Here is a 24,052-nt window from a genome sequence, read left to right as displayed (position 1 = left end):
CGGAGGACCAGAAAGCAGGACTCAGTGATTTAGACCAGAAAACCTTCTTCAGCCTTTAAAACTAAAACCAGGAAATAAATAGTTGCTCAGTGGAAACGGCTCCTTTGGAGGGTCCTGGTCTGGAAGTCAGTCTCCTGGACTGAGATGGACTCATGTCTCCAGGAGGAGCTTTAGGCTCGGCAACCCCCCCCCCCCCCCCCCCCCCCCCCCCCCCCCCACACACACACACACACACCCAGACAGGATATTCTCAAACCTGCTCCTTCAATGGTCTTTATGAATGAGGAACTATTAAAACAAAGTAGTAGACAGTAGTTCTTAAGGTGCAAAGGGAAATATACCAGGCAGGTTCTACTAACAAATTACAACTTAAAATAGTAAAACCCTCAAGGAGACCATTCTGAACTGCAGTATACTGTTACTGTTAATAACACAGGCTGAGGTAGACACCAGTCTGTGGTAGGAACCAGGCTGAGGTAAGAACCAGGCTGAGGTAGAAACCAGGCTGAGGTAGGAACCAGGCTGAGGTAAGAACCAGGCTGAGGTAAGAACCAGGCTGAGGTAGGAACCAGGCTGAGGTAAGAACCAGGCTGAGGTAAGAACCAGGCTGAGGTAGGAACCAGGCTGAGGTAAGAACCAGGCTGAGGTAGGAACCAGTCTGAGGTAGGAACCAGGCTGAGGTAGGAACCAGGCTGAGGTAGAAACCAGGCTGAGGTAAGAACCAGGCTGAGGTAGGAACCAGGCTGAGGTAGAAACCAGGCTGAGGTAAGAACCAGGCTGAGGTAGAAACCAGGCTGAGGTAAGAACCAGGCTGAGGTAGGAACCAGGCTGAGGTAGGAACCAGGCTGAGGTAGGAACCAGTCTGAGGTAGGAACCAGGCTGAGGTAAGAACCAGGCTGAGGTAGGAACCAGGCTGAGGTAGGAACCCTAAGATGAACCTCAAAGTACAAAACCTTTTGCTCTCAGGTTTGATGTTGAAGTTGTTGAGTTGCAGGGTGTGGTTCCTCCTCCCCACCATCAGCAGGGTGTGGTTCCTCCACAGTGATGAGAAGGCTTTTGCCTTCTCATCACCAAACCTCAGTCCATTTGCTAAAAAGAATTGTTCCAACCTTTCCAAGTACGCTTCGAAACTTTCTTCCTTTTCGTCAAAGCAAACATCTTCACTTTTTCCGAATGCCGCCGCCATTTTCCTCTTGTCTCGACGGAGTTTTCACTCTTCTCGCCTTAAGGAAATCCCATCCTCGTCGCCGAAAGTCTGTTGTGTCTCCAGACGGTGTTGGGAATCGGTCCTCAGGTGGAGAAAGGACAGAGAGGCGATGCTAACAACTAGTGCAGGTTTATTAGCACACTGCAGGAAAACCAACACACAGGCACAGTCTGCTCACTACTAACCCTTTCAAACTCTGCCTGGAGCTCCCCTCGTGGGCTCCAGGCAGAATGTCCTTTTCTTTGTTTTCTTTTCTGTTTGTTTCTCTTAAACACCACAAATATATATATATATATATATATAAACTGTATCACTGTTGACATGAAAGCCGCCAGGAGGAGGCGGGGCTTAGTAGTGATCTCACCAATGACTGATTAACACCAGAGTGACTGACATGAAATTAAACCAATCAGCTCGTTTCATGTCTGAGACTTGGGGTGACTTTTAAATCTCCAGAGCTGCTCAGTGATTGGCTGAAAGTCAGCTCTGGTTTGTTCTGGTGTTTCTACCAGATGAAGACAAGAAGTGGTGAATCTCTATTAACTCTTCTAATTCAGTTTGATGATTAACTCTGTCACTTCTCTTCTAGTTCAGTTTGATTATTAACTCTGTCACTTCTCATCTCATTCAGTTTGATTATTAACTCTGTCCCTTCTCTTCTAATTCACTGTTTGATTATTAACTCTGTCACTTCTCTACTAGTTCAGTTTGATTATTAACTCTGTCACTTCTCTTCTAATTCAGTTTGATTATTAACTCTGTCACTTCTCTTCTAGTTCAGTTTGATTATTAACTCTGTCACTTCTCTTCTCATTCAGTTTGATTATTAACTCTGTCACTTCTCTTCTACTGCACTGTTTGATTATTAACTCTGTCACTTCTCTTCTAGTTCAGTTTGATTATTAACTCTGTCACTTCTCTTCTAATTCACTGTTTGATTATTAACTCTGTCACTTATCTTCTAGTTCAGTTTGATTATTAGCTCTGTCACTTCTCTTCTAATTCACTGTTTGATTATTAACTCTGTCACTTCTCTTCTAGTTCAGTTTGATTATTAACTCTGTCACTTCTCTTCTAATTCAGTTTGATTATTAACTCTGTCACTTATCTTCTAGTTCAGTTTGATTATTAACTCTGTCACTTCTCTTCTAGTTCAGTTTGATTATTAACTCTGTCACTTCTCTTCTAGTTCACTATTTGATTATTAACTCTGTCACTTCTCTTCTAGTTCACTATTTGATTATTAACTCTGTCACTTCTCTTCTAATTCACTATTTGATTATTAACTCTGTCACTTCTCTTCCAATTCACTATTTGATTATTAACTCTGTCACTTTTCTTCTAATTCAGTGTTTGATTATTAACTCTGTCACTTCTCTTCTAAACTCACTGTTTGATTATTAACTCTGTCACTTCTCTTCTAATTCAGTTTGATTATTAACTCGGTCACTTCTCTTCTAGTTCACTATTTGATTATTAACTCTGTCACTTCTCTTCTAATTCACGATTTGATTATTAACTCTGTCACTTCTCTTCTAGTTCATTATTTGATTATTAACTCTGTCACTTCTCTTCTAATTCAGTTTGATTATTAACTCTGTCACTTCTCTTCTAATTCACTGTTTGATTATTAACTCTGTCACTTCTCTTCTAATTCTGTTTGATTATTAACTCTGTCACTTATCTTCTAGTTCAGTTTGATTATTAGCTCTGTCACTTCTCTTCTAATTCACTGTTTGATTATTAACTCTGTCACTTCTCTTCTAGTTCAGTTTGATTATTAACTCTGTCACTTCTCTTCTCATTCAGTTTGATTATTAACTCTGTCACTTCTCTTCTAATTCACTGTTTGATTATTAACTCTGTCACTTCTCTTCTAGTTCAGTTTGATTATTAACTCTGTCACTTCTCTTCTAATTCACTGTTTGATTATTAACTCTGTCACTTCTCTTCTAATTCACTATTTGATTATTAACTCTGTCACTTCTCTTCTAATTCACCATTTGATTATTAACTCTGTCACTTTTCTTCTAATTCAGTGTTTGATTATTAACTCTGTCACTTCTCTTCTAGTTCAGTTTGATTATTAACTCTGTCACTTCTATTCTAATTCACTGTTTGATTATTAACTCTGTCACTTCTCTTCTAATTCAGTTTGATTATTAACTCTGTCACTTCTCTTCTAATTCACTGTTTGATTATTAACTCTGTCACTTCTCTTCTAATTCTGTTTGATTATTAACTCTGTCACTTCTCTTCTAGTTCAGTTTGATTATTAACTCTGTCACTTCTCTTCTCATTCAGTTTGATTATTAACTCTGTCACTTCTCTTCTAATTCACTGTTTGATTATTAACTCTGTCACTTCTCTTCTAATTCACTATTTGATTATTAACTCTGCCACTTCTCTTCTAATTCACCATTTGATTATTAACTCTGTCACTTCTCTTCTAGTTCAGTTTGATTATTAACTCTGTCACTTCTCTTCTCATTCAGTTTGATTATTAACTCTGTCACTTCTCTTCTACTGCACTGTTTGATTATTAACTCTGTCACTTCTCTTCTAGTTCAGTTTGATTATTAACTCTGTCACTTCTCTTCTAATTCACTGTTTGATTATTAACTCTGTCACTTATCTTCTAGTTCAGTTTGATTATTAGCTCTGTCACTTCTCTTCTAATTCACTGTTTGATTATTAACTCTGTCACTTCTCTTCTAGTTCAGTTTGATTATTAACTCTGTCACTTCTCTTCTAATTCAGTTTGATTATTAACTCTGTCACTTATCTTCTAGTTCAGTTTGATTATTAACTCTGTCACTTCTCTTCTAGTTCAGTTTGATTATTAACTCTGTCACTTCTCTTCTAGTTCACTATTTGATTATTAACTCTGTCACTTCTCTTCTAGTTCACTATTTGATTATTAACTCTGTCACTTCTCTTCTAATTCACTATTTGATTATTAACTCTGTCACTTCTCTTCCAATTCACTATTTGATTATTAACTCTGTCACTTTTCTTCTAATTCAGTGTTTGATTATTAACTCTGTCACTTCTCTTCTAAACTCACTGTTTGATTATTAACTCTGTCACTTCTCTTCTAATTCAGTTTGATTATTAACTCGGTCACTTCTCTTCTAGTTCACTATTTGATTATTAACTCTGTCACTTCTCTTCTAATTCACGATTTGATTATTAACTCTGTCACTTCTCTTCTAGTTCATTATTTGATTATTAACTCTGTCACTTCTCTTCTAATTCAGTTTGATTATTAACTCTGTCACTTCTCTTCTAATTCACTGTTTGATTATTAACTCTGTCACTTCTCTTCTAATTCTGTTTGATTATTAACTCTGTCACTTATCTTCTAGTTCAGTTTGATTATTAGCTCTGTCACTTCTCTTCTAATTCACTGTTTGATTATTAACTCTGTCACTTCTCTTCTAGTTCAGTTTGATTATTAACTCTGTCACTTCTCTTCTCATTCAGTTTGATTATTAACTCTGTCACTTCTCTTCTAATTCACTGTTTGATTATTAACTCTGTCACTTCTCTTCTAGTTCAGTTTGATTATTAACTCTGTCACTTCTCTTCTAATTCACTGTTTGATTATTAACTCTGTCACTTCTCTTCTAATTCACTATTTGATTATTAACTCTGTCACTTCTCTTCTAATTCACCATTTGATTATTAACTCTGTCACTTTTCTTCTAATTCAGTGTTTGATTATTAACTCTGTCACTTCTCTTCTAGTTCAGTTTGATTATTAACTCTGTCACTTCTATTCTAATTCACTGTTTGATTATTAACTCTGTCACTTCTCTTCTAATTCAGTTTGATTATTAACTCTGTCACTTCTCTTCTAATTCACTGTTTGATTATTAACTCTGTCACTTCTCTTCTAATTCTGTTTGATTATTAACTCTGTCACTTCTCTTCTAGTTCAGTTTGATTATTAACTCTGTCACTTCTCTTCTCATTCAGTTTGATTATTAACTCTGTCACTTCTCTTCTAATTCACTGTTTGATTATTAACTCTGTCACTTCTCTTCTAATTCACTATTTGATTATTAACTCTGCCACTTCTCTTCTAATTCACCATTTGATTATTAACTCTGTCACTTTTCTTCTAATTCAGTGTTTGATTATTAACTCTGTCACTTCTCTTCTAAACTCACTGTTTGATTATTAACTCTGTCACTTCTCTTCTAATTCAGTTAGATTATTAACTCTGTCACTTCTCTTCTAGTTCACTATTGGATTATTAACTCTGTCACTTCTCTTCTAGTTCACTATTTGATTATTAACTCTATCACTTTTCTTCTAATTCAGTGTTTGATTATTAACTCTGTCACTTCTCTTCTAAACTCACTCTTTGATTATTAACTCTGTCACTTCTCTTCTAGTTCAGTTTGATTATTAACTCTGTCACTTCTCTTCTAAACTCACTCTTTGATTATTAACTCTGTCACTTCTCTTCTAAACTCACTCTTTGATTATTAACTCTGTCACTTCTCTTCTAGTTCAGTTTGATTATTAACTCTGTCACTTCTCTTCTAGTTCAGTTTGATTATTAACTCTGTCACTTCTCTTCTAGTTCAGTTTGATTATTAACTATATGTCTCTGGGGAACCACACGGATGATATGTCTCTGGGGAACCATACGAATGATATGTCTCTGAGGAACCAAACGGATGATATGTCTCTGAGGAACCAAACAGATGATATGTCTCTGAGGAACCACACAGATGATACGTCTCTGGGGAACCACACAGATGATACGTCTCTGGGGAACCACACAGATGATACGTCTCTGGGGAACCACACAGATGACATGTCAAAGGTGATGTACCAGGAGAGGTTCCTGTAACTGCTGCTTCTACACTCTCTTACATCCTTCTCTTTATCTTAGTTTTTGTTTTATTGTACTGGTTTCTATTTTTTTATGTTTTGATTATATTTATTATTATGTGTATCATATATTTTATTATATATTTCATTGTATTAATTATATTCCTGTTTTTATTAGATTCATCATTACTGCTATTACAGTCTCTAGCACCTTGATAGATGGATGGATGGATGGATGGATGGATGGATGGATGGATGGATGGATGGATGGATGGATGGATGGATAGATAGATAGATAGATAGATAGATAGATAGATAGATACTGTTATTCATCCCCAATTGGCAAAATTCAGAAGCCCAGCATCATCCAGTGTGCCCTCCAGAACCAAACACAACAGTCCAGACTTAAAAAGGAAAATAATCATCATCATCATCATCATCATCATCATCATCATAATAATAATAATAATAAAGAAAAGATCAGTTAAGAAGCTGCTGTCAGGAGACATAAGAGGTACATTCCAGAGGTTGGTAGTTCAGTCTTGTGGCCGGCGGGACCAACGACCTCCTGAAGCTCTCAGTGCTGCAGCACATGGAGAGCAGTCGCTCACTGCAGCGGCTCTCTGATCACCACAGTGTTGTTCAGGGAGTGGTTACTGTTCTTGAGAATGGCCTTCATCATGCTCCTCATCCTCTTCTCCACCAGCTCATGGACAGGGACCACCCCCCTCCCCATCACTGATCCACACCTCCTGAGCAGCTTGTCCAGCCGGTTCTTCTCTCTGACCGTCACTCAGCTACCCAGGCACAGATTGATAAAACAGGTTCAGCATTTCATTGCAGACTTCAAAGGATTTGAACGTCCTGAGGACGAGACGTCTGCTCTGTTCTCTCTTGTACGCTGCATTTGCACCAACCAGTCCAGTTCATGGTCCAGATGAACCCCCAGATATTTATAACTCTGGACCCCCTCAATGCCCACACCCTCAGTCATCACAGGAAGATGATGTGTTCTCCGCCTCCTAAAGTCCACAATCATCTCCTTGGTTCTTAACACATTGAGTATGAGTCCATTGTCCTTGCTCCAGTTGGTAAAGTCTGAGATGACCCTCCTGTCCTCCCCCTCGTCCCCTCCCTTCACACAGGCCACCACAGAAGTGTCATCGGAGTACTTCTGTATATGGCATGACGGTGATCTGGAGGTGAAGTCTGATGTATACAAAGTGAAGAGAGAAGGGGACAACCCAGTCCCCTGGGGGACTCCCATGTTGGTGCACACAGTGTCAGAGATGGCGTCCCCCAGTCTGACATACTGTTGCCGCTCCGTCAGGTAATTAGTGATCCACTCAGATAAAGCAGGCTCCATGCCCAGATTCTCCAGATCAGAGACCGTATGATGTTGAAGGATGCTTCACACCCCCCCCAGAGCCATGGAGTGGACCTGGTGGAGCATGTACAGGACGGCGTCCTCCACACCCATGGTCTCCTAATAGGCAAACTGTAAGGGGTCCCTGCTGCAGCTGTGGCCCCAGGAGCCACAGGAGGAGTCCTTCAAGGGTTCATGATCACAGATGTCAGGGCCACTGGTCTGTAATCTTTGACCCCGGACGGCCTCTCGACCTTTGGCACCGGCACAATGCAGGGTGTCCTCCACCTGCTCAGCACCTGGCCCGTTGGGAGTCTCCAGGTGAAGAGTGTGTGCAGAAGCTCGGTCAGCTCTGCAGCACTGTCCTTCAGGAGCCTCGCTGGTACACCATCCGGCCCTGCTGACCTGCCAGGATGCACTCTCTTGAGCTCCACCTGCACCTCCTCCACAGTGAAGTGATCAGCAGCAGAGGTGGAACAGCCTCTGGGTGGAGCAGGACAGGAGGCAGCAGCAGCAGAGGTGGAACAGTCGCTATCTATCTATCTATCTATCTATCTATCAATCGCGTGGCATGCTCTTATTGTGACGGTCCCACCGGAAGCAGCGTCGTGGCTCGACGGAAGTAGCAGCAGTGTGAACAAACAGCTGCTTAGAGCAGAAAGTTGGAGGAAAAGTGAGTTTGTACGGGTGATGTGGGCTGTGTGTCCGCTCAGGAGAGTGTGTGTGTGCTCTGCAGCAGTCTGTGAGGGGGTGAGTCCGACACACACTCACACACACTCAGGCACACACGCGCACTCACACACTGCACCTAAAGTTAGTAGTGTTTCCCTTCATGCTAGCTGTTAGCTGGCCCTTCAAACAGGACAGACACGAGCCTCCTGTGTGTGTGTGTGTGTGTGTGTGTGTGTGTGTGTGTGTGTGTGTGTGTGTGTGTGTGTGTGTGTGTGTGTGTGTGTGTGTGTGTGTGTGTGTGTGTGTGTGTGTGTGTGTGTGTGTGTGTGTGTCCTAGCGGGTATCTGTAGTCAAAGTGAAGATAAAAACAGATTTAGAACTTTAGATAGAACTTAAAGTCTGATGATACAAAAAGGTTCAGACACTTTTGTAGGCAAAGTTCTCCTCTTCCTCCTCCTCCTCCTCCTCCTCAAGTGAGCGTTACACGCTGCTCCTCTTCCTCCTCCAGTGAGCGTTACACGCTCCTCCTCTTCCTGTTCCTCCTCCTCCTCCAGTGAGCCTTACACGCTCCTCCTCTTCCTCCTCCTCCTTTTCCTCCTCCAGTGAGTGTTACACGCTCCTCCTCTTCCTCCTCCTCCTCCTCTTCCTCCTCCAGTGAGCGTACACGCTCCTCCTCTTCCTCCTCCTCCTTCTCCTCCTCCAGTCAGTGTTACACGCTCCTCTTCCTCCTCCAGTGAGCGTACACGCTCCTCTTCCTCCTCCTCCTCCTCCTCCAGTGAGTGTTACACGCTCCTCCTCCTCTTCCTCCTCCAGTGAGCATACACGCTCCTCCTCTTCCTCCTCCTCCTCCTCTTCCTCTTCCTCCTCCAGTGAGTGTTACACGCTCCTCCTCCTCCTCCTTTTCCTCCTCCAGTGAGCATTACACGCTCCTCCTCTTCCTCCTCCTCCTCCTCCTCCTCCTCCTCCTCCAGTGAGCGTACACGCTCCTCCTCTTCCTCCTCCTCCTCCTCCAGTGAGTGTTACACGCTCCTCCTCCTCCTCTTCCTCCTCCAGTGAGCATTACACGCTCCTCCTCTTCCTCCTCCTCCTCTTCCTCCTCCTCCTCCTCCAGTGAGTGTTGCATGCTCCTCCTCCTCCAGTGAGCATTACACGCTCCTCCTCTTCCTCCTCCTCCAGTGAGCGTTACACGCTCCTCCTCGGGGTGGGGATGGGGTGGGGGTGGGGGGGTGCTCTCATAGCGAGCGGGTGGAATCTGTGCTTGACGCAGTTTGTTTTGGTTTTTAGTGAAGGAATCTTACTGGAGGGGAGGGGGGAGAACAGGGGGAGAACAGGGGGGGCCCAGGGGGGGCGGGGCCATGAGAGGTGGGTGTGGCCTCTTCTGAAGTTGGCTGCTGTAAATGTCTGTTAGGGGAGGTGGTGTGGACCCTGTTAGGGGAGGAGGTGGTGTGAACCCAGTTAGGGGGGTGGTGTGGACCCAGTTAGGGGGGTGGTGTGGACCCAGCTAGAGGGGTGGTGTGGACCCAGCTAGAGGGGTGGTGTGGACCCAGTTAGGAGAGGAGGTGGTGTGGACCCAGTTAGGGGAGGAGGTGGTGTGGACCCATTTAGGAGAGGTGTTGTGGACCCAGTGACTTTCTCAACCTGCTGCAGGTTGTCATGGAAACGGGATCTGGCTTTGAATCCACTATCAATGCTTCTGTCAACTAATTTCACTGTTGACTTCAGTTTAATTACGACGTGTTGAAAAGTGTAAAACTAGGAAAACACCAGGAAGTACTCGATTTATCCCCATTTATAGTTTTGACACATTATTCATCTGAAGCCTTCAGAATCAATCTATAATAAATACCACATTTGAATGTCGGCTGAAGTCGGAGGCTCTTTGCTCCCTGCAGGCCTCTGAAGCTTAGCATTTAGCATTTAGCATTCTGGTTATGGTGGATTCATTGTCTTTTCGGACTGAAGGCTGATGTCTCCGTGTGGATCTGAAGCCCTGCAGCGTTCGCACAAACCAATTGCAGCATTTTTACCCGCTGATGTTCTAACCAGTTAGTAAACTTCAAACTCAACGAGTTTGGGGGGTGGGGGGGCATAGAGCTATGCAGCCTAGAGCTGTTCATCAGTAGCGTCGCTCTTTACTGGAACAAGGTTTGTAACCTCACGGTTGCTGCTCCGTCCAGCGTTAACATGGTAGCACTACTGGTGAGTGTGTTACAACCCTGGATTCTTGTCCTGGCCCCCAGAGAAACGTGTTATCACTTTATACCCCCCCCCCCCCCCCCAGCAGCTGGTTGGGTTTAGGAATCAGGGCTGAAGGAGTTCAGAGAGTTAACACAGAAAGTTTCTTAATGTACCTGAGAGAGTTCCTCTTACTTCAGCGGTTCTCACAGTTCAGATCGCTGAGGGCCAGTTTAGGAACCCAACATTGACCCGACGGCAGGAGTTAGTAAAAGGTGTTAGGAGGCTTCCTAAAGGAGTTAGTGAAAGGTGTTAGGAGGCTTCCTAAAGGAGGTAGTGAAAGGTGTTAGGAGGCTTCCTAAAGGAGTTAAGGAAAGGTGTCAGGGGCCTTCCTAAAGGAGTTAGTGAAAGGTGTCGGGAGGCTTCCTAAAGGAGTTAGGAAAGGTGTTAGGAAGCTTCCTAAAGGAGTTAAGGAAAGGTGTTAGGAGACTTCTTAAAGGAGTTAGTAAAAGGTGTTAGGAGGCTTCCTAAAGGAGTTAGTGAAAGGTGTTAGGTGACTTCTTAAAGGAGTTAGTGAAAGGTGTTAGGTGACTTCTTAAAGGAGTTAGTAAAAGGTGTTAGGAGGCTTCCTAAAGGAGTTAGTGAAAGGTGTTCGGTGACTTCTTAAAGGAGTTAGTAAAAGGTGTTAGGAGGATTCCTAAAGGAGTTCAGGAAAGGTGTTAGGAGACTTCTTAAAGGAGTTAAGGAAAGGAGTTAGGAGGCTTCCTAAAGGAGTTAAGGAAAGGTGTTAGGAGGCTTCCTAAAGGAATTAGTGAAAGGTGTTAGGAGGCTTCCTAAAGGAGTTAGTGAAAGGTGTTAGGAGGCTTCCTAAAGGAGGTAGTGAAAGGTGTTAGGAGGCTTCCTAAAGGAGGTAGTGAAAGGTGTTAGAAGGCTTCCTAAAGGAGTTAGGGAAAGGTGTCAGGGGCCTTCCTAAAGGAGTTAGTGAAAGGTGTCGGGAGGCTTCCTAAAGGAGTTAGGAAAGGTGTTAGGAAGCTTCCTAAAGGAGTTAAGGAAAGGTGTTAGGAGACTTCTTAAAGGAGTTAGTAAAAGGTGTTAGGAGGCTTCCTAAAGGAGTTAGTGAAAGGTGTTAGGTGACTTCTTAAAGGAGTTAGTGAAAGGTGTTAGGTGACTTCTTAAAGGAGTTAGTAAAAGGTGTTAGGAGGCTTCCTAAAGGAGTTAGTGAAAGGTGTTAGGTGACTTCTTAAAGGAGTTAGTAAAAGGTGTTAGGAGGATTCCTAAAGGAGTTCAGGAAAGGTGTTAGGAGACTTCTTAAAGGAGTTAAGGAAAGGAGTTAGGAGGCTTCCTAAAGGAGTTAAGGAAAGGTGTTAGGAGGCTTCCTAAAGGAATTAGTGAAAGGTGTTAGGAGGCTTCCTAAAGGAGTTAGTGAAAGGTGTTAGGAGGCTTCCTAAAGGAGGTAGTGAAAGGTGTTAGAAGGCTTCCTAAAGGAGTTAGGGAAAGGTGTCAGGGGCCTTCCTAAAGGAGTTAGTGAAAGGTGTCGGGAGGCTTCCTAAAGGAGTTAGGAAAGGTGTTAGGAAGCTTCCTAAAGGAGTTAAGGAAAGGTGTTAGGAGACTTCTTAAAGGAGTTAGTAAAAGGTGTTAGGAGGCTTCCTAAAGGAGTTAGTGAAAGGTGTTAGGTGACTTCTTAAAGGAGTTAGTGAAAGGTGTTAGGTGACTTCTTAAAGGAGTTAGTAAAAGGTGTTAGGAGGCTTCCTAAAGGAGTTAGTGAAAGGTGTTAGGTGACTTCTTAAAGGAGTTAGTAAAAGGTGTTAGGAGGATTCCTAAAGGAGTTCAGGAAAGGTGTTAGGAGACTTCTTAAATGAGTTAAGGAAAGGAGTTAGGAGGCTTCCTAAAGGAGTTAAGGAAAGGTGTTAGGAGGCTTCCTAAAGGAATTAGTGAAAGGTGTTAGGAGGCTTCCTAAAGGAGTTAATGAAAGGTGTAAGGAGACTTCTTAAAGGATTTAGTGAAATGTGTTAGGAGGTTTCATAAACGAGTTAGGGAAAGGTGTTAGGAGGCTTCCTAAAGGAGTTAGTGAAAGGTGTTAGGAGGCTTCCTAAAGGAGTTAAGGAAAGGTGTTAGGAGGCTTCCTAAAGGAGTTAGGAAAGGTGTTAGGAGGTTTCCTAAAGGAGTTAAGGAAAGGAGTTAGGAGGCTTCCTAAAGGAGTTCGTGAAAGGTGTTAGGAGGCTTCCAAAAGGAGTTAAGGAAAGGTGTCAGGGGCCTTCCTAAAGGAGTTAGTGAAAGGTGTCGGGAGGCTTCCTAAAGGAGTTAGGAAAGGTGTTAGGAAGCTTCCTAAAGGAGTTAAGGAAAGGTGTTAGGAGACTTCTTAAAGGAGTTAGTAAAAGGTGTTAGGAGGCTTCCTAAAGGAGTTAGTGAAAGGTGTTAGGTGACTTCTTAAAGGAGTTAGTGAAAGGTGTTAGGTGACTTCTTAAAGGAGTTAGTAAAAGGTGTTAGGAGGCTTCCTAAAGGAGTTAGTGAAAGGTGTTCGGTGACTTCTTAAAGGAGTTAGTAAAAGGTGTTAGGAGGATTCCTAAAGGAGTTCAGGAAAGGTGTTAGGAGACTTCTTAAAGGAGTTAAGGAAAGGAGTTAGGAGGCTTCCTAAAGGAGTTAAGGAAAGGTGTTAGGAGGCTTCCTAAAGGAATTAGTGAAAGGTGTTAGGAGGCTTCCTAAAGGAGTTAGTGAAAGGTGTTAGGAGGCTTCCTAAAGGAGTTAGTGAAAGGTGTTAGGTGACTTCTTAAAGGAGTTAGTAAAAGGTGTTAGGAGGATTCCTAAAGGAGTTCAGGAAAGGTGTTAGGAGACTTCTTAAAGGAGTTAAGGAAAGGAGTTAGGAGGCTTCCTAAAGGAGTTAAGGAAAGGTGTTAGGAGGCTTCCTAAAGGAATTAGTGAAAGGTGTTAGGAGGCTTCCTAAAGGAGTTAGTGAAAGGTGTTAGGAGGCTTCCTGAAGGAGTTAGTGAAAGGTGTTAGGTGACTTCTTAAAGGAGTTAGTAAAAGGTGTTAGGAGGATTCCTAAAGGAGTTCAGGAAAGGTGTTAGGAGACTTCTTAAAGGAGTTAAGGAAAGGAGTTAGGAGGCTTCCTAAAGGAGTTAGTGAAAGGAGTTAGGAGACTTTTTAAAGGAGTTAGTGAAAGATGTTAGGAGGCTTCCTAAAGGAGTTAATGAAAGGTGTGAGGAGACTTCTTAAAGGATTTAGTGAAATGTGTTAGGAGGTTTCATAAAGGAGTTAGGGAAAGGTGTTAGGAGGCTTCCTAAAGGAGTTAGTGAAAGGTGTTAGGAGGCTTCCTAAAGAAGTTAAGGAAAGGTGTTAGGAGGCTTCCTAAAGGAGTTAAGGAAAGGAGTTAGGAGGCTTCCTAAAGGAGTTCGTGAAAGGTGTTAGGAGGCTTCCTAAAGGAGTTAGTGAAAGGTGTTAGGAGGCTTCCTAAAGGAGTTAGTTATTAATATGCACTGTCCCTGAAATAAATAAAAAAATAAATCAGTGGTTCCTAGGCTAAAGGAGGTTCTAAATGAAGCATCAGTGGTTCCTAGGCTAAAGGAGGTTCTAAAGGAAGCATCAGAGGTTCCTAGGCTAAAGGAGGTTCTAAATGAAGCATCAGTGGTTCCTAGGCTAAAGGAGGTTCTAAAGGAAGCATCAGAGGTTCCTAGGCTAAAGGAGGTTCTAAAGGATGCATCAGTGGTTCCTAGGCTAAAGGAGGTTCTAAATGAAGCATCAGAGGTTCCTAGGCTAAAGGAGGTTCTAAATGAAGCATCAGTGGTTCCTAGGCTAAAGGAGGTTCTAAATGAAGCATCAGTGGTTCCTAGGCTAAAGGAGGTTCTAAAGGAAGCATCAGAGGTTCCTAGGCTAAAGGAGGTTCTAAATGAAGCATCAGTGGTTCCTAGGCTAAAGGAGGTTCTAAATGAAGCATCAGTTGTTCCTAGGCTAAAGGAGGTTCTAAAGGAAGCAACGAGCCTCCTTTTCTTTGCTTATTGAGAATTCAGACAGTCCTTATCATGGCCGCCACACTAAACACTTCCAGGGTTAAAGAGAAGTCATAGATGAGGAACAATTCAGACGTACCCCTGGTGCCCCTAAAGGCCACACCTGTAATTACAGCTTCGGCCTATAGATTTCACCAAAGACAGCGAAACGGAGATTGATGCTTTCAAAGCGATGCACAGTTCGATTAAAAGTAACGACTGTAATCCATTACGGGCCACACTTTTATTAACCATGAGCTCAACAGTTAACTAATAGAATAGAAAGATTTATTATCATTACACTAGAGAGGGGCTGTCAAGGACAAGTAACCACTGAGTTACTGTCTGTCTGATACATCTGGAACTGTTTCAGATGTGAGGAAGAAGCAGAGGAAAGTTTCAGTTTATAAACTGGATAATACACGACTGTGCAAAGTATGAACCAAGAATTTACACCTAGAAATTCCGGTCTTTGCTCAATGCTAAACATGTAGGGATCAGCTAATGCTAAACATAGGTTGGAGCTGTAATGAAGATAGATGATTGATTTAAGGTCGACAGCAAGTGAACAACTCTGACCTCCTCCAACATGGTAATGTGAAAGAGGCAGAACAACATCCTGTCGTTCTATAGAAACGACTCCAGCCTGAAGCCCGCTGGGCAGATCTTACCTGCTCGTCACATTCTGAAGAACATCTTCAAAGTCTTTCCATAAACGTATTTCCTCATATGAAACCTGCTCTCCCTCAAACATCTATTGAAGGAGTGCTGTAGAACAGACTTAATGCTGTAAAACATCCAGTCCCTTTAACATCTTCCTGGAGGATTACAACGGTACAACGTCAGGCCTCCTGTACAAAGTTTTACACTGGGAGAATGGACCGTCACACTAACAGAATCATTGCCAAAGGAAAGAGTCTGTGGCAACAAAGCTGAGAAATCAGGGGTGAGGGTGAGGGTGAGGGTGGGGGTGGGGGTGAGGGTGGGGGTGAGGGTGGGTGGACGGACCTCTGCCTCTCCCTCCTCTCCCACCCACAGACTGCTGAAGAACCACAACACGTTCTCTGATAAGACCCAGTGACCTGATTGTTCTGCTGCAATTCATGTTTGATTTGTTTGGTTCTCTTTGAAACCTTTGTTTGAACTTTGAAAAAAAGAAAAATACAAAAAAAGAAAATGACTGTTTTAGGAACATTCAATATCCCTTTGAAACTTCTCCAGAATGACTGCTTGAGACTGCTTGGCCTCCCCCAGAAGCTTCTCTAGAATTAGAGCCCTAGAACATCTGGCCTCCCCCAGAAGCTTCTCTAGAATTAGAGCCCTAGAATATCTGGCCTCCCCCAGAAGCTTCTCTAGAATTAGAGCCCTAGAACATCTGGCCTCCCCCAGAAGCTCCTCTAGAATTAGAGCCCTAGAACATCTGGCTTCCCCCAGAAGCTCCTCTAGAATTAGAGCCCTAGAACATCTGGCTTCCCCCAGAAGCTTCTCTAGAATTAGAGCCGTAGAACATCTGGCCTCCCCCAGAAGCTCCTCTAGAATTAGAGCCCCAGAACATCTGGCCTCCCCCAGAAGCTCCTCTAGAATTAGAGCCCTAGTACATCTGGCCTCCCCCAGAAGCTTCTCTAGAATTAGAGCCCTAGAACATCTGGCCTCCCCCAGAAGCTCCTCTAGAATTAGAGCCCTAGAACATCTGGCCTCCCCCAGAAGCTCCTCTAGAATTAGAGCCGTAGAACATCTGGCCTCCCCCAGAAGCTCCTCTAGAATTAGAGCCCTAGAACATCTGGCCTCCCCCAGAAGCTTCTCTAGAATTAGAGCCGTAGAACATCTGGCCTCCCCCAGAAGCTCCTCTAAAACTCCAGACTAAATCTGGAGCCACATGTGACTGACCTTGTGACTGACCTTGTGTCGGTTCCCCTGCTCTCTCAGGAGCACCATGGCCAAGTGGATCCAGGCCCAGCAGCTGCAGGGAGAGGCACTGCACCAGATGCAGGCGCTGTACGGCCAACACTTCCCCATCGAGGTGCGCCACTACCTGGCCCAGTGGATCGAGAGCCAGCTCTGGTATGCAGCTGTTCTCTCTCTCATTCTACCAGTTTACTACTTCAACCAGGTGAAACTCCCTCAGCGGCTGGTCATACCAGCAGAGTTTAGGTCTCCGTCTTCTTTCTCTCGTTGTCCTCATGGAGCCTCAAGTTGCTCCTAGACCAGACCAGAGTCCTGCACCAACCTTGAGACCTCCTCCCAGACAAGACGAGAGTCCTGGACCTGATCCTCTTCCCAGACCAGAGTCCTGGACCTGGGCCTCCTCCCAGACCAAACTGGAGTCCTGGACCAACCTCGAGACCTCTTACCAGACCAGACCAGAGTCCTAGACCTGGACTTGTACCTGCCAGGAGGCAGTTTACCTCTAATGGGAGGAGACCAGGACCCTGATGGGATGCACCTCCTCAGCGGGCTCCTCTCAGGGTGGAGGAATCTGTCCTGATGGAGGAGCCCTTCGTTACCAGGGGTGATGGCGCCACCTTGTGGAGAAACTGCCTCACTGGTTCAGTCAGGATCCATGATCCCAGGTGAGTGTTGGGAAGCAGTCTGGACCATCTCATCCTCCCTCCTCCACCACTCCTGAATATGACCCTGAGAGACTAAAGTTCCTCCCCCTGAGGAAGGTCCACCCCCCTACCTGGAGAGGACCATGGACGAGATCTGTAGGTGTGTCCCCCCCCCCCCCCACCACCACCACCACCACGCCTTGTCTATGGAGATCAGGACCAGCAGGGGGACGAGGTAGACCCTTGGTGGAGTCCGGTCCACCTTGAACAGTCCCTTAATCCTGCAGCTTCCTCACAGGAAGTACCAAGACTCTCCAGTTCATCAGCTGTGGTGGAATTATGAAGGTTCAGCGTGATTCTTGACTCCACAGGTGTAGAATGACAGTCTGCATGTGAAGCTTGTCATGAGATTCAATAACGACTGGAGGGTTGGGGTCATCAGATGGTATACCGACGTTACATAACCAGAACCTGGACCTGGTGCTCCCACAGGGACTCGGTGGACCTGGATAACTCCGCAGAGGAGGCCAAGGCCAAACGGCTGCTGGACAGTCTGGTGTCCGAGCTGCAGAGGAAAGCTCAGCTTCAGGGTGGAGAAGACGGCTTCCTGCTCAAGATCAAGCTGGGTCACTACGCCACGCAGCTCAAGGTACCAACACACCCGGTCCAGCCAGTCCAGCCAGTCCGCCTGGAGCTGAGGACCTTCATCCCACCTGAAAACATCCTCCCTCATCCTCACATAATCACATTGATCCACATCATGACATAAACATCATCAACCTTCACTGCACACATCATAAACATCATCAACCTACACTGCACACATCATAAACAACACCAACCTTCACTGCACACATCATAAACAACACCAACCTACACTGCACATGTCATGAACACCAACCTTCACTGCACACATCATAAACACCAACCTACACTGCACACATCATAAACATCATCAACCTACACTGCACACGTCATGAACACCAACCTTCACTGCACACATCATAAACACCAACCTACACTGCACACATCATAAACAACACCAACCTACACTGCACACGTCATAAACACCAACCTTCACTGCACACATCATAAACACCAACCTACACTGCACACATCATAAACAACACCAACCTACACTGCACACATCATAAACAACACCAACCTACACTGCACACATCATAAACACCAACCTACACTGCACACATCATAAACATCAACCTTCACTGTACACATCATAAACATCAACCTACACTGCACACATCATAAACATCAACCTACACTGCACACATCATAAACAACACCAACCTTCACTGCACACATCATAAACATCAACCTTCACTGCACACATCATAAACATCACCACCTTCACTATACACATCATAAACACCAACCTACACTGCACACATCATAAACAACACCAACCTACACTGCACACGTCATGAACACCAACCTTCACTGCACAAATCATAAACACCAACCTACACTGCACACATCATAAACATCATCAACCTACACTGCACACGTCATGAACACCAACCTACACTGCACACATCATAAACATCATCAACCTACACTGCACACATCATCAACCTACACTGCACCCATCATAAACAACACCAACCTACACTGCACACATCATAAACACCAACCTACACTGCACACATCATAAACAACACCAACCTACACTGCACACGTCATAAACGCCAACCTTCACTGCACACATCATAAACACCAACCTACACTGCACACATCATAAACAACACCAACCTACACTGCACACATCATAAACACCAACCTACACTGCACACATCATAAACATTAACCTACACTGCACACATCATAAACAACACCAACCTTCACTGCACACATCATAAACATCAACCTTCACTGCACACATCATAAACATCAACCTTCACTGCACACATCATAAACATCAACCTTCACTGCACACATCATACACAACAACACCTTCACTGTACACATCATAAACACCAACCTACACTGCACACATCATAAACATCACCACCTTCACTGTACACATCATAAACACCAACCTACACTGCACACATCATAAACACCAACCTTCACTGCACACATCATAAACATCACCACCTTCACTGTACACATCATAAACACCAACCTACACTGCACACATCATAAACAACACCAACCTACACTGCACACGTCATGAACACCAACCTTCACTGCACACATCATAAACACCAACCTACATTGCACACATCATAAACATCATCAACCTACACTGCACACGTCATGAACACCAACCTACACTGCACACATCATGAACACCAACCTACACTGCACACATCATAAACAACACCAACCTACACTGCACACGTCATAAACGCCAACCTTCACTGCACATATCATAAACACCAACCTACACTGCACACATCATAAACAACACCAACCTACACTGCACACATCATAAACAACACCAACTACACTGCACACATCATAAACACCAACCTACACTGCACACATCATAAACATCAACCTACACTGCACACATCATAAACAGCACCAACCTTCACTGCACACATCATAAACATCAACCTTCACTGCACACATCATAAACAACAACACCTTCACTGTACACATCATAAACATCAACCTACACTGCACACATCATAAACAACACCTTCACTGTACATATTATAAACATCAACCTACACTGCACACATCATAAACATCACCACTTTCACTATACACATCATAAACACCAACCTTCACTATACACATCATAAACACCAACCTACACTGCACACATCATAAACAACAACACCTTCACTGTACACATCATAAACACCAACCTTCACTGTACAGGTCATTAACAGTCAGCTGCCATTACCTACCCCTCCTTGCTCTGTGAACTCATGTCGACAATAAATTCCTCCCTTCCCATTAATAAATGACCACCAGAGTTCAGAAACAGGACAACGAAGAGAAAATGATTTTATGCCACATAACTGACATAAAATGCAGCTCATAGAGAAGAAGGCCAACCTTTTCTTCTCTAATGTTTATTTTCAGTTTATTTTGTAATTTGTGATTAAACTTTATTATTCTAGTCACACATCTGTCATTTTGATTACAATTAACTTGTGTGTGTGTGTGTGTGTGTGTGTGTGTGTGTGTGTGTGTGTGTGTGTGTGTGTGTGTGTGTGTGTGTGTGTGTGTGTGTGTGTGTGTGTGTGTGTGTGTGTGTGTGTGTGTGTGTGTGTGTGTGTGTGTGTGTGTGTGTGTGTGTGTGTGTGTGTGTGTGTGTGTGTGTGTGTGTAGAGCACCTACGACCGCTGCCCCCTGGAGTTGGTGCGCTGCATCAAACACATCCTCCAGTCGGAGCAGAGGCTCGTCCAGGAAGCCACCAACGTGAGTCACTGGAGGGTCTGATCAGTGGAGAGCCAGATTATAATCCAGGAACACGTCAAAACGTGCGTGTGTGTGTGCAGGCCAGCAGTGGTGGCCAGGCCATGGACACGCTGTCACAGCGCCACCAGCAGATCAACCAGGCCTTCGAGGAGCTGCGAGTTTCCACACAGGACACAGAGAACGAGCTGAGGAAGCTGCAGCACAGCCAGGAGTACTTCATCATCCAGTACCAGGAGAACCTGCGCATCCAGGGTGAGCCCAGCCTCAGCTGTCAGCCACAACACACTGCTGGAAACCCAGACCCAGCAAACTAGACCTAGAAAGCCAGACCCAGCAACTCAGCCCCAGCAACCCAGACCCAGCAACCTAGACCTAGAAACCCAGACCCAGCAACCCAGCCCCAGCGACCCAGCAACTCAGCCCCAGCAACCCAGACCCAGCAACCCAGACCTAGAAACCCAGCCCCAGCGACCCAGCAACTCAGCCCCAGCAAGCCAGACCGAGCAACCTAGACCCAGCAACCCAGACCCAGCAACTCAGCCCCAGCAACTCAGCGCCAGCAACCCAGACCCAGCAACTCAGCCCCAGCAACTCAGCCCCAGCAACTCAGCCCCAGCAACCTAGACCTAGAAACCCACCAACCCAGCAACCCAGACCCAGCAACCCAGACCCAGCGACCCAGACCTAGAAACCCAGACCTAGAAACCCAGCAACCCAGCCCCAGCAACCCAGACCCAGCAACCCAGACCTAGAAACCCAGACACCCAGACCCAGCGACCCATTGTTAATGTTTAGAGCTCATTACTCTGTGTGTGTGTCTGTGTCTGTGTCTGTGTCTGTGTGTCTGTGCTTTCCGTACTAAAACTAACAACAACAACATGGAAACTCCATTGTGTTCAGTGTTTCTGCTGTTTCCATGGAAACTGCCATCGTTTTCAGAATGCTGTCATGTAAACATGAAACTTTTCTGAAACGAGTTTTGTCCTGCGTAAACTTAGTGTCACAGTGTAGAAGATAAAAGTTTGTACTGAAAAGTGTCTGTGCCGATGAGTTTGCTGTTAGGTGGACAGTTGGTGTGAGAAGGTTGGACGTGTGTTTTCCTGGTTTCCAGCTCAGCTGAGCGGCTTGAGCTCACTGCCGCCGGCCGAACGCTCCGACAGAGAGACCAGCTTACAGAGCAAGAGAGCCACAGTGGAGGCCTGGCTGGCCAGAGAGGCCAGCACGCTGCAGAAGTACAGGCTGGTACGAAACACACACACACACACACACACACACACACACACACACACACACACACACACACACACACACACACACACACACACACACACACACACACACACACACACACACACACACACACACACACACACACACACACACACACACACACACACACACACACACAGTGGAAGATGTTAAATAAAGTATGAAGCGTTCTGGTTTAAAAACGGCTGAAGTCAGATTTTGACTTTTTCCTTTGAATTCCTTGAAAACAATCTGAATGATGACATGGAGGATTAGAATGGATCAGGTGGAGCACCTTGTCTGAACACAACTCATTGATTAATGCAAAACTAGTTTCACACATAATAATAAAAAATACACGATTGAAATGATTAATGAAAAGAACAACAGTAACAGATCTGTAGTTTTTGTCTGTTGCACACTTTACAGTTCTGGACCAACTTTTAACTCACGTGTACTCTTTTTGGTTGAAACGTGCCGTCTGTGTCTGTCTCTGTGTCTGTCTCTGTCTCTGTCTCTCTCTCTGTCTCTCTCTCTGTCTCGCTCTCTGTCTCTGTCTCTCTCTCTGTCTCTGTCTCTGTCTGTCTCAGGACCTGTCTGAGCAGCATCAGAAGACTCTGTCGGTCCTGAGGAAGCAGCAGACTCTGATCTTGGACGAGGAGCTGATCCAGTGGAAGAGGAGGCAGCAGCTGGCAGGAAACGGAGGCGCTCACGAGGGAGGACTGGACGTCCTGCAGTCCTGGTAGGGCTCACCTGTGGTAGGGACATTATCTGTTGCTGTGGCACTGTGGCGTGCACCCACCTGATGGCGTGAACACTCCTGATGGCGTGCATGCTCCCGATGAGGCGAACGCTCCTGATGGCGTGCATGCTCCCGGTGGTGTGAACGCTCCTGATGGTGTGCATGCTCCCGGTGAGGTGAACGCTCCTGATGGCGTGCACCCACCTGATGGCGTGAACACTCCTGATGGCGTGCATGCTCCCGGTGGTGTGAACGCTCCTGATGGCGTGCACCCACCTGATGGCGTGAACACTCCTGATGGCGTACATGCTCCCGATGAGGCGAACGCTCCTGATGGCGTGCATGCTCCCGGTGGTGTGAACGTTCTCGGTGTCTAGCCTGAATCTCTACAAAGTCCATGTTGCTTTAAAATCCTTCCTGACATTTTACTTCACTGAACATTTATTTCCTCGTTAACCTTCAAACTGTAGAAACAAAGTGAGCTGCAGCAGTTTTCAGGTCTGATTCACAAACGTTATTCTGCTGCCCAACAACAAAACAAACAACAAAACAAACAGACGATCACTTCAGACTAAGACACGTCCACACGAACCAAAACCATCTTTTTTCTCCTTGAGGTTCTCAAAAACAACTTCCATCCACACGTCACTACGAACTGTGCTCAACACGAGACTTCAGGGCATGTAATACATATGCCAGGCCTTTAGGGGCGCTGTGACTCACCAAACACACCAAAAATGCAGAAGACACGGAACACAGAAATTTAGAAGTAGATTGCTGCTTATAGACTCCTATATAACTCTGAGTTCTATAGCTCTGTGGCCCTGCTCTTCCTGCTGCGAGTATCAGCAGCTTCTGCAGCGCCACCTGGAGCATGGAGTCCGCCATTGTTGTGGTTATTTGATGACACTGCGGACCGCGGTAGGGGGGGTAGAGGCGGGGCGATTATGTCATCTTTTCGGCTCCTGAAGCGCCGCCTCCTGTGGATGATCGGCCAAATACAGTGCGTGTACGTGAACCAGCGTTCTCGTCTAGACACCCCCCTAAAATCAGTCCAGATTCCAGACACTCTTGATTCCAGACTGTTGATTCCAGACACTCTTGATTCCAGACTGCTGTTGACAGACACTCTTGATTCCAGACTGTTGATTCCAGACTGCTGTTGATTCCAGACCGTTGATTCCAGACACTCTTGATTCCAGACTGTTGATTCCAGACTGCTGTTGACTCCAGACACCCTTGATTCCAGACTGCTGTTGATTCCAGGCACCCTTGATTCCAGACTGCTGTTGATTCCAGACTGTTGATTCCAGACACCCTTGATTCCAGACTGCTGTTGATTCCAGACTGTTGATTCCAGACACCCTTGATTCCAGACTGCTGTTGATTCCAGACTGTTGATTCCAGGCACCCTTGATTCCAGACTGCTGTTGATTCCAGACTTGATTCCAGACACCCTTGATTTCAGACTGCTGTTGATTCCAGACTGTTGATTCCAGACACCCTTGATTCCAGACTGCTGTTGATTCCAGACTGTTGATTCCAGACACCCTTGATTCTAGAGACTCATGATTCTAGACTGTTGATCCAATCTGAATGTTCCTAAAAAGGAGCAACATCACAAACTGAGTTGATAAAGATTAATCTCCTCCCCCAGGTGTGAGAAGCTGGCTGACCTGATCTGGCAGAACCGTCAGCAGATCCGTCGTTGTGAACATCTGACTCAGCAGCTTCCTCTTCCCGGCCCCATGGAGGAGCTGTTGAGCAAACTGAATGCTGATATCACGGATATCATCTCCGCTCTGGTCACCAGGTGAGACTGTCCCCTGCAGGGTGGAGTTCCTGAGGTGTGGCAGCAGTGATTCT

At 45.1% G+C, this 24,052-nt stretch overlaps 1 protein-coding gene across 1 annotated transcript in view; it reads left to right on the top strand.

Moving 5' to 3' along the window:
* Window positions 1-8,029: 8,029 nt before the first annotated feature.
* LOC308112495 (signal transducer and activator of transcription 5B-like) overlaps window positions 8,030-24,052 on the top strand; it is a 35,248-nt gene continuing 19,225 nt past the window's right edge. Inside the window, exons 1-8 of the mRNA XM_080468055.1 lie at window positions 8,030-8,171; window positions 16,178-16,312; window positions 17,293-17,449; window positions 20,107-20,196; window positions 20,277-20,448; window positions 21,308-21,438; window positions 22,035-22,186; window positions 23,844-23,999. Of these exons, the coding sequence (XP_080324181.1) occupies window positions 16,185-16,312; window positions 17,293-17,449; window positions 20,107-20,196; window positions 20,277-20,448; window positions 21,308-21,438; window positions 22,035-22,186; window positions 23,844-23,999 (986 nt within the window). The 5' untranslated portion in view covers window positions 8,030-8,171; window positions 16,178-16,184. The remainder of the gene's footprint in view (window positions 8,172-16,177; window positions 16,313-17,292; window positions 17,450-20,106; window positions 20,197-20,276; window positions 20,449-21,307; window positions 21,439-22,034; window positions 22,187-23,843; window positions 24,000-24,052) is intronic.

Source organism: Lipophrys pholis (assembly GCF_963383615.2).
Source record: "Lipophrys pholis genome assembly, chromosome: 1".
Classification (NCBI taxonomy): domain Eukaryota; kingdom Metazoa; phylum Chordata; class Actinopteri; order Blenniiformes; family Blenniidae; genus Lipophrys; species Lipophrys pholis.
This window is presented reverse-complemented; position numbering and strand designations above follow the sequence as displayed.